Source organism: Crinia signifera, chromosome 19 (genome assembly GCF_055691185.1).
Source record: "Crinia signifera chromosome 19, ASM5569118v1, whole genome shotgun sequence".
Classification (NCBI taxonomy): domain Eukaryota; kingdom Metazoa; phylum Chordata; class Amphibia; order Anura; family Myobatrachidae; genus Crinia; species Crinia signifera.
Genome location: NC_139226.1, coordinates 134,357,178 through 134,368,557, shown reverse-complemented (window position 1 = coordinate 134,368,557; position 11,380 = coordinate 134,357,178). Strand labels below are relative to the sequence as shown.

The following is an 11,380-nucleotide window of genomic DNA, read 5'->3' as shown; positions in this document are numbered from 1 at the left end:
CAGCATAGTTTGTCATTTGATGTTCCCTAAGAAAAGCTCTGGCGTCATCTGGGCAAGAAAAATCATAGTGGGAGTCATCGGTGAAGATTCTAAGACGAGCAGGGTCAGAGCTGGATTAAGCCTTCGGGGGGCCCGGGGCACTTTAGAAATGGGGGCCCCCTCGTACTTGTCATTATTGGCTGCAAACTGCACGGGAGAATATTACACTGTCAAAACACAGAATAAGAGCAGTATAAACTTGGTCAATGGTCAACTGTAGGGGGGGGTAAGATATATATACCACATGAAAATCCTGTGTTTGTCCCTCTGTAGGAGCCCTGACAGGCTCAGTGCTGCCTCTGATTAAAAACCCTCCCATAACAAGGCAGCTGCTGTTGCTATCCCTCATGGGCCTGAGAAGCATATGATGAGCTCCACCAAGCAGAGCTCAGCACAAGTATTTTTAAAATACATGCCAACCACAGGGGGCCCCTAGATAGAGGGGGGCCCAGGGGTACTGACCCCTTGTGCCCCCATTATAATCCGGCTCTGAGCAGGGTACATAAGGGCAAACTTTCGTTTCTCTGTTACCAAGTGTGTGCAAATGGGAGCGAAGGCTCTACGCTGCTTGGAAAGTTCCACAGAGAAGTCTTGGAAAATACGGAGCTTCCTGCCTTCCCAAATAAGGTCCTGCGATTTTCGGGAGGCTTTCCAAACGGCTACTTTATGGAGATAATTAAGGCAGAGGAACAAAACCACCCTTGGTCTCGAGTCGTTTGGTCTGGGAGGGGGGCCCACCCTATGCACCCTCTCTATCACCATGTCTTTGCAGTCATCTGTAATTCTCAGCACGGCAGGAAGTGAGACAACGCTGGTCATTTGATACTGGGAGTACCACGACCCTCATGTTATTCCTTCTGGAACGGTTTTCCATGTCGTCTACCTTGTTCCAGAGCTGATTGTTTTCCTTCCTAAGTTTTATGATGTCTGTTTGTGATATGTGCATATCATGACACAATGCTCCTATTCTATTTTCAGAGTCATTGGGTGACATTCTATGCTATGCGCTAAATGCGCATGTTTTATTTGCGCACCACATCGCCGCAAATCGCACTTTTAGAAATCGCATTTTTCAGTCAAAATGCGCATATTTAATGTGATGCGCATTGGAGGCTGAAAAGTGCGAAGAGGGGCGATTTGCAGCGAAGTGGTGCGCTGTATTTAGTCCTGAAAATGTGCGATTTTCGGTTGACATTCTATGCTATGCGCTAAATGCGTATGTTTTATTTGCGCACCACATCGCCGCAAATCGCACTTATAGAAATCGCATTTTTCAGTCAAAATGCGCATATTTAATGTGATGCGCATTGGAGGCTGAAAAGTGCGAAGAGGGGCGATTTGCGGCGAAGTGGTGCGCTGTATTTAGTCCTGAAAATGTGCGATTTTCATGTCTGAAAATCGCACATTTGCAGGACAGCGCAAAGTGTAAAAAAAAAAAACCGAGCGCGGGGTCCCCCGCCCGAGTATAACCAGCCCCGGGCTCACTGAGCCGGTGACATATCAGGGTCCCCGACAAATAGGGGTCCCCTTGATTTTATGAAACCAGCACCAGACTCAAGGTCCGGCGCTGGTTCCCAAAATACGGGGGACAAAGTGACTAGGGGTCCCCCGTATTTTAAGAACCAGCACCGGACACAACCAGCCAGCAGGGTAATGCCACAGCCGGGGGAAACTTATTATATAAGCTCCCGCGGCCAAAGCATTAACCCCCTGGCTGGTCAGCATGGGCAGGGGTCCTAGGAAGTGGGGACCCCCCCAATGAAGGGGTCCCCCCCCTCCAGGACTTACCAGCCCATGCTGATAGTCCGGGGCTGTCCCCGATGCCCCTGGGCGGTGGGCATCGGGCTGATGACTTGTGTAAAAAAAAGAATTAAAACTATTGTTTTATACTGGTGAACTATCAGTCCCAGCAAGCCTACCCCGCATGCTGGGACTTGGGGAACCACAAGTCCCAGCATGCGGGGCATTAAAGGGCCCGCTGGCACTTGTAGTTCTGCAGTGCAAAAAATAGTTCACAAAATCACACTGACACACTGTAAAATAAAACTTTAATACACACAAAACACACACACACTGATACTTACCTACCTTGAGCCCGTAGGTTGGTCCCTGGATCCTGGGTCCGTCCTCCGGGGCTCCAGGGCAGAAGAGTCCGGTTCCGGGGACTTGGTCCTGGTTCCGGGGCTGGTCCTGGGGTTCCGGGGCTCCTGGGCTGCAGAATCCGGGGTCCTAGGGGTACCTAAGGAAGCAAATCCAACTTACCTGGTCCCCGGCGGCGACCTCGGACTCCTCACCGGTGACTGCGCTGCTCCCATCTGGTACCCGGCTTGCAGGACTTTGACCGGCGCAGAGATGTTTCTTCAGTGAGCCCGGGGCTGGTTATACTCGGGCGGGGGACCCCGCGCTCGTTATTTTTTTTTTTTAACCCTTTCTTTTATTTTTTACAGCAGAACCCTGCACAGAACATTGCGATCTGTGCAGGGTTCTGGCTAATTCGCCTAACAGACCCTGGTCTGAAATTAGTGCGATAATTAGTCACCTAAATAATGCGATGTGCAAATGCGCATTGCATTAAATAAGCGACTTGTATAGTTTTCTATACGAAAACATCTGGATGCGATAAAAATGCGAATTAATCTCGCATTTTTATTCAGCATACCTTAACGCACATAATATGCGATTTCAGTCCCTGAGCGCATCCCATTAAATAAACGATTTAATGGGAAAATGCGATATCGCCATTTTGTGGTCTAATTACCGCAAAAAAACGATAATCGCATCCCATAGAATGTCACCCAGAGACTCTAGTGGTGAGCTGCACTGATATCTCTGATACTGCCTGAGTCAGCAGGGGAGTCATGGTGGATTTAATAGCTTCCACTATGTCCCCATATGTCACTGGGGAGTCAGGGTCTTTTCTCACCTGAGTCTCCCTGTGCCGCTGCAGATTTTTTAGATGCCGGGGATGAGGGCGCTGATTCCACGTCGGGCGCCATATCGGATTCCGCCCGATGCTTCTAGTTTCTGGCAGGGAGCTGTTAGGGGCTTCGCTGGAGGAAACTTCTCCATGTAGCCTGCGGACTGTAAGGAGGCTGCTTGCGGTGAGTGGGGTCACCGAGGCTGCTTCGGATAGCGGGTTTAAGGGCACAGAGCGGCAGTATTAGGCTGCCATTCCCATGCAGAAGCGGAACCCTCCATCTCCAGTCTTCTAACCAAATTCACTTCTCTTCATGTCTTCTCTATTCTTCTAACCAGATATAATTATTATTACCTCTTCTCCGTTCTTCAAACCTGGACCTAAGCATCTTTGCCATCAATCCTCTTCTTCTCCAGTTCCCCCATCCGGATCCAGCCTATCATTACCATTATGGGGGAAATTTACTACCGATACGACTCTGTCGTATTTTTATTCTTAGTACGAATGAATAGGACTGGCTACCGCCATCATTTTGTCAAAATACGATTCTTAAATAGGGCAGATTTACTAAGCTGCCCTATTTACAAATTCGTATTTGGCCGATGGCGTAGCCAGTTGTGTTCTGGCTGATATGAACTTGTATTTAGTGTGTTAGTGTTAGGTTAAGGTTTGAGGTTAAGATAGAATTTGAGATTAGGTCTAGGCTATAATTTGGGATAAAGTTTAGGAGAGAATGTGGGGTTAGGATTAGTATTATATACACTGCAGAGAGAGCAGGTAAACACCACCCGCCACACACCCTCCTCCCTCACGAGCAGAGGCGTTCACATACACATTTGCTTGTATGCGGTCACACCAAAGAAAAATCATTCGATTGTCGGTCACCAAATGAATTTTTTACCCTACGCTAATAAAAGTCAGTCTACAAACGGAGCCAGGCTCTTTCTTGCAGGGGCTGGCGAGTCTATCGCCGTCTCTCGCCAGGGGCGCGGGCGCATGAGACACTCACGTTCGCCCTGTGGCTATTGAGCTTTCTCCACTGCCCCGCCGCCTTCCCCGGTGCTGCATCGTCCCCCTATCCCTGCCCGTATCCCTGAAGTGGAGACGGGCAGGGACCCTCAGTGGCGCCATCCGAAAACTGAGACGCACACGCATCCCAGTCAGATGGAGCGCCTCTGCACCGGCGATCCCCGGGTAGTCCAGCAGGATGAGAAGACACGAATAGAAGGTTGAGCACCTATGTATAGGATAATCTTGAGAGGTAATTTGCTGGTTTTGCAAATGGGTCTGTGTATACTTCATGGAACCAAATAGTTGTTATTTCATGCTTTGGTGTTATGTTGCTCTTCACTCTATAATTCAATAAATTTTGTGCAGTTTTGTTGCATCAGTTAATAGATATCTGTGTTCAGACATGACACTGGCAAAGATAACCACTATTATGTGTCAAATATTTACTGTCACCATTTACATCTTCAAAATGTAATATACTGGTGCTATTTAGATCACGCAAATTCATTTAATTGTATACAGTTTATTTGTATCAGTATATAGATCTTTGTGTTGAAGTGTGACACTTGGGAAGATACCCTCTAGTACTATATATATGTTCAATATTGACAATTAACATTTATTTCTCTAATAGTATTGCCTTCAAAATGTAATATACTGATGCTAATACAATGCATATACTAAAAAGAGTCTGCCCTCCATATCAGAGATCTCATTTTGTGTAGCGGCCACTGAAGGGGTGCAAGCAGCAACCTGAGCTTTATCATTGTGTCCTTCAGATTAGAGGCATCGGTTTCCACCTCCCCGATACTTGCTCAATTTTTGTCATCCAATTTTGTTTCAAAGAACATTATTGCCTCCAGCACTTGATGTAATGTCTGGAGGTGGTACAGAGAGCCATGGAAGAGGGGCACAGATGATGATGGCATTGATGCCCCTTGAGGGTCAGATTTCTGGGGAGTGTAGGATTCAGACGAATGGGCATAACTCTCCAAATTGGCTGCTGCAAGACCATGTAACTGACAACAGGGGTGCTGACAACAGGGGTGCTGTATAAAACGAATGCCACAATAAATGCCTCCCACCACAGCTCACTCCGGAATGCCTGAGAGCTGCAAGAGGTGTGGCCAAGTCTTGAAGACTTATAGCAACCAAAAACATGGTCACTAAGGGGGTGGATTCCAATAATGCCATCGGAACAGGGCCTAAGTGCTTTAAAAGTAAAGACACCTATATTTGTATTCATGTTTTCCTTTCCTGCATTTCCCAGCATCAGAATACATTGTTGCAGAAATGATAAAAGATTTTAAAGATGAATGGCAGTATCCTATTACCCCCCAAAAAACATCGGGAGCAAAAAAAAAAACTTGTGTTCACAATTTTTGCAGATGATTTTTAAAACCGGGCAATCAACTGATAAAAAGTACTGGTTCCGATTGATAGAACTATAGTGACTAGATAGACCGTCAATAGGTCTAAGCGAAATGGACATGAATAAGGTTGTCACATGAAAGGGTCTACATGAGTTTCTCCTGTTTTTTTTTTTTTTTACCCAGTATTTCCTTCCTTCACTAACAAGGTCAGCATAGACGGAGACTAGAATAGCGTGCCGAGCCAGAAGCATGCGAGGGTAAGAGTTACACTAATTTGCGGTCCGTGTCGACAGTTGTCAACATTGACATAAAAAAAAAAAGGAGAATAACTCATGTCGAACTTCTCATGGATTCAGTATTGAATCCCGGCGGTCGGGATCCCGGCGTTCAGAATCCCGACGCCGGAATCCCGACAGCCGAAATGCCGACAAGGGGGGGACGTGGATCGCCCCCCCTTGCGGGCTCGCTGCGCTCACCACGCAGCGGGCCCGGTGCCTCGCTACGCTCGGCACACTAATTTATTCTCCCTCCAGGGGTGTCGTGGACACCCACGGAGGGAGAATGTGTCGGCATTTCGGCGGTCGGGATTCTGAACGCCGGGATCCCGACCGCCGGGATTGTAACTGCATCCCCTTCTCATGTATGTACTTTTTTTCATTTCAACATGTTGACCCTGTCGACCTTTTAGGGTATACTGACTGACTGTCTATCTAGACACTTTCTATCTAATAATCCCCACTCAAAAAGCACAAGGATATGCGCCGGCATATCAAAAGGCTTATTAGATGGCCTTCAGCAAGCCTATTACTCGCACTCATTTACATTCTGGGTGGTATTTTATCAGCCACAATTGATAAGTTAACAACTTATATTAAGTGAGACTGGACTGGTTCTACTGATAAGTACCATTTCTACAGTATAATAAAAGCAGATTATTTTTTTCATTTTATAATACAGCTTTTAACAGTAGATTGTGTACCTGTAAATGACCTATTGCATAAAGTGTGTACACTTTAAAGTTACAGTACTTTATTTAATCCAAAGCAGGTTTTACAGTTAACGTTACGTCACAACTTTAAATATTATTTGAAATCATGTACAATAATAAAATAATTTATTGAATGGTTTTCATTTTTTTGCTGCTTAGAGTATTTTAACAAAAATATTTCAGAACAGAATACAATTTTCAGATATACTTGCTATAATTAAGACTTATCAAGCATTTAGAATATTTTTAAAAAGTAATGGCAAATAATCTGCCATTCTGAAATTAGATTGTATTGTATTTTTTCTTTCCTCGTCAGTTTTAGTAAGTGTTCATGAACATGATGAACTGGAAAAAAATGTATGCAAATTGTGATTAATAATATGGTACTTTAGAGAAGATCAATTTTTTGCTGTATTATAGTTTTGGGGCAATATTAAGGAAGCTCACATATATAAAAAAAAAGATTTGACCCTTCCTCAGCAGCCTAACCATCATTAGAGAACTTTGTACCTGCAAATCATCATCCTGAGATAGTCCATTTTCCTGTAGAGGCATTCCAAGGTCTAGGCCAGGGATGGGGAACCTTTTTTGGGGCCGTTTGTATGGGGGAAAAATCCTTCGGGGGCCATATGCAAAAATGTCTCTTACAAATTGTCCTGCTGCAGCTGTCCCACGCTCTGGCGGCTGCTGCTGAATAGGGCTGACAGTCTCTGGCTGCTGCTAATTAAGAGGAATCTCGCAAGAACTACCGACCTCTCATGAGAATTCCCCTGTACTTGACTCCCGGCAAATCCACCGAGCGGGTGGGCCACTCAGACCGGCTACGGGGGCCGCATATGGTCCTTGGGACTGAGGTTCCCCACCCCTGGTCTAGAGACTCCTAAGTTTTTTTCTTAACTTTGTTAGTAGCTTGGCCAGTAGGATCCAATGCTCTGACATGGCAGAGCGTGGGCAGAAGATTTAAGAGCATTTAGCTCAAGTGTGAAAATGGGTGAATTTTGCAGCTCAGTGTTAATGCATTCAGCACTGTAGAAGGATCACAGACTATGGAATCCAAATATGTATAATGGGCCAATGCCAAATATACTGCTGAGGCCAACATCTTGGATCCTACTTTGTGAGAACCCAATCTCATTCAAGAAACTAAACAGCGATCCTTGAAATCTTTTCTCCAAATTGTGGAACCATCCTTTAAGCTTCATGACTGACTCCGTGCTAGTGTTTCCTCCAATCGGTGCAATCTCTTATGGATAACCAGGCTTGAATTCTGACTAAAACATTTATCACAATAGGAACATTTGAATGTTTTTTCTCCAGTGTGGATCCGCATGTGTGAAGCCAAGCTGGAAGTCTGGGTGAAACATTTTTGGCATTCCGTACATTTGTATGGTTTCTCTCCTGTGTGCGACCTCATATGCCGCACAAAGTACGACTTATCGCTGAACCGCTTGTCGCACTCACTACACTGAAATGGTCTCTCGCCGGTATGAATCCGCATATGTGCAATGACACTGGAGTTCTGGCTGAAACATTTAAAACACACAGAGCAAGAGTAAGGCTTCTCTCCAGTATGAGTCCTTAAGTGGCGCAAAAGATAGGATTTATCGTTAAAGCTTTTGTCGCAGTGGTTACACGAGTAGGGTTTTTCGCCTGTGTGAATTCTCATGTGTCTCACCAGCAGGGAATTGCCACCAAAGCTTTTACCACACACAGTACAAATAAACAGTCTCTCTTTTGGGTTTAATCTTTTATCAGCAGTGTTGTCGGGATGTTGACTAGTTAAGTCCTCGCTTCGGAAGATTTCATTAGCTTCCTCTTTTGGTGGCGTTTTTCTTTCCCTTTTGTCAAACAGGTCCCTCCATTGCAGGATATTCTCCTTGGCTTTACTGGTCTGCCTCTCATCCATTTTCGGGCCTTCTACACATTGTTTCAAGGCTTGGTCTTCAACTAAAAACACAAAGAATTTTTGTTTACTTGGACAGGCCAACAATGCAAACCTACATCCTTCCTGAGCGTACATACTTTGGTCCGGGAAGCGTGCCGCTCCTTCTCCGCAGCACCAAAGACTTTGCTCTCTAGTGCATGAGCCCTCTTCCAGAATATCAATGGAAGATGGAGCTGGCACAGGAGGAGGGGCCCGCTTGCTGGATCAAGTTAAGATGCTCTTGCGCAATCCATTCTGCCCCTTCAATCTGAACAACACCCTATTGAAGAGTTCCTGAAGCAACTCTGTTGAGGATATGCTGATTAGACCTTTTTTTTAGGCGGTATTCAATGTTGGTCGTGCTCCCGCAGCCATCTCCCGACGGGGGGAGATGGCTGCGGGGCCCTATTCAATGCTGTCTTCCCTGACAGCATTGAACAGGGGTTCTCGGCAGAATGAGCCCGACATCACAAGCTGTAGGGCTCGTTCTGCCGAGAAAAGCCGGAAATAGGCGAGCTCCCGGCCGGAGCTCCTCTATTTCCACCCTCAACTCGCGGCCACACCCCTTCCTCCCCGCTCGGCGGCCGGGACATTGAATCCTGCCGAGCTCAAGTCGAGCAAAGCGAGAACGGGACAGGAGCTTGCTTGACAGCTGTGCCCCTGACATTGAATAATTATTTTATTGCTTGGATATTTATTCATCTTGCACCTGGCCATCACTTTTCTGATGTTCCACCTCTCCCTTGTCCATATAATATATAATTTTATATGAAACAAGGTGAGCATGGGAGTGCTTCAGGATGCCAACATCATAGCGCACTAAGCGCACAGTTATTGGGTGATTTGGGCACATTGACACCAACATTTGTACATGCTGTCAAGTGACTGCAGGAAATATTCAATGAAATTCTGATCATAATAAATATAGGTAAAGATCATCATCATTACTTTATTATTAACTATATACTTTTGATTATAACATTAATGGATATAAAAGGATATAAGTTGATTTATAGTTGAATTCATTTATTATGTTCTCAGATATCTGGAGATTTATTTATGCTAATGTTATTTTTATCTTTACAAGGTCTATACAGTATATTATACATTTGAATTGATTCGGTTTATACATATTTTTGGAAAAACGCTTTATAGAGCTCAACCAATACTGTAATGAGTTAGATTTCCACTACCGGCATGGGTATAGCTATAGGGGATGCAGGGGATCCCATTGCTATGTGGCCCAGAGGCTTACAGGGCCCACTACCAGGGTCTGAATGCTCTGCACCCAGGACAACCTTAGCCATTGAGATTGTCCCAATTCCCGGATAGAAAAGAGACTCCCTGGTGATTAGATAGAGGTTACATAGTGGTTTGCCCCTTTGAGGAGCGGCTACTTATCTGCACACCAACTTTGATTCGTTACAAGAGAAAGGACCCCAAAATTTATAAACTGACCGTGGGGGTGCCGTTCCCAACAGTCAAAATTAAACAGTATTTCAGGAAAGAGGGAAAGGGACTGTTTGGGGGAACGCACTGATTATTATTAAAATGTAACTTTTATTCATATTCTCTTAATAGTCCCTATTTTTTCTGTGTGGGAAGGAGTACAAACAGTGAAAAATAGAGGTAAAATCACAAACAACAAGACGACATATACACGTATAATGTGCTCAAGAAGAGAAATCGGTGTGATAAAATTACATAGATGTCTATCTGAAAAATGTCTGTCCAATATAGTGGACAATGTTGGTAATATAAATGATCCTGTTCGGTTGTGCTAGTTGTTATATACCATTTATTTTGTGTGCGTCTTCATACAGGTACAGTATAATCAATGGAAGAAAAAAGGGTGGGGCACAGAGTGTCCAGTGAGGGTGCCTATAAATGGGTGACTTTGCTAGAGCAGCGGTTTCGTAAGTAAGGGTGTCAAGCCTAAACACAAAATATGGAAAGAAAAGGAGGTGTGAAACCGCGCTTTTACCTAATAGTAAGCAACAGGTAAAGGTAAAAATACATTTATTAAAAATACACTTATTAAAATATACCACATGTATGAATAAATGAAAGAACTGGTACTGAATACTGATTAATAGAATGTGGAGCCGTGATAGTCACCCAATTTTCTCAAAGGTAGGAGTCTCAGTGTCCGTTCCTATGAATGCTTCCTGGTATATCCCAATGGAGTTGGCCGATAGTGGACTTTAGGAGTGTTGTGATTCTCCAGCCTAGGGAGCCCCTGTTGGTAACGGCCTCAACCTGGTATGTATTTCTCCAGCCTAGGGAGCCCCTATTGGTATAGGGCTCAACCTGGTTTGTAGGTGTAGTGTCCTGGTGAATTACGGCTGCTGGGATGTTTGTTCAGGGAAGCTGGTCCGGTCACAGGGAGATATCTGGATCTGGGTTCCACTAGTGGGTGTCAGGGCTCCAACTCACTGACGCATTTTGCTCTTAGGGCTTTTTCAAGGTGATCACCTTACATACATACAAGATTTCACAACCAATAATGTCTACAGATGGAGCCACATAAACAACAAAAAACCCACGGATGCACGACAAACCAACTATACCACATCCGATATAGACTCCTCAGGTAGTGACTCCTCATATGACCATACCAGTGTGCGTAGAACACCCCAGGATTTTTTAGGGGTTACTCCAAGGGAGGCGAGGGACAGTATAGGAGGCCCACCAGGAAGATCAGGAGGGGGAAGAAGAGGAAAAATGGTCAACAGGGAATGGAGGGAGGAGAACAGGGGTTACCGACGACACAGGTACTAGAACCTCCAGACCACCTTCGTATTATCAACCTGACTGACCACCTACTTACACCGCCACAATGCAATCTATTGAGCAAAGGTCTCTCCTTCAGCCCCTCCCAATCACTAAACCTATTTGGGAGAAAGTTGCTGCTGAAGAAATTCTTCTCCAGAAAAGATACGATATCATGCAATGATGGGTCTTCCCCCACACTAACCCTCACCCCCAGTCAAACAATAACAGATTTCTTCTCTAAAGAAGAACAAATAGCCATTTCCATTCTGGAAGAATTGGCAGATGAGAGTGACTCAGAATGTGGACCTTCAGGGGAGGCCATAACAGATGGCACCCAGACCCCTTCCCTAAAA

At 45.0% G+C, this 11,380-nt stretch overlaps 1 protein-coding gene across 1 annotated transcript; it reads right to left on the bottom strand.

Moving 5' to 3' along the window:
* Nucleotides 1–7,526: 7,526 nt before the first annotated feature.
* On the bottom strand, nucleotides 7,527–8,348 carry LOC146041631 (uncharacterized). Its single transcript, XM_083161566.1, has one exon. It carries the CDS (start codon nucleotides 8,346–8,348, stop codon nucleotides 7,527–7,529), a length of 822 nt encoding a protein of 273 aa, XP_083017692.1.
* Between the last annotated feature and the right edge of the window lie 3,032 nt (nucleotides 8,349–11,380).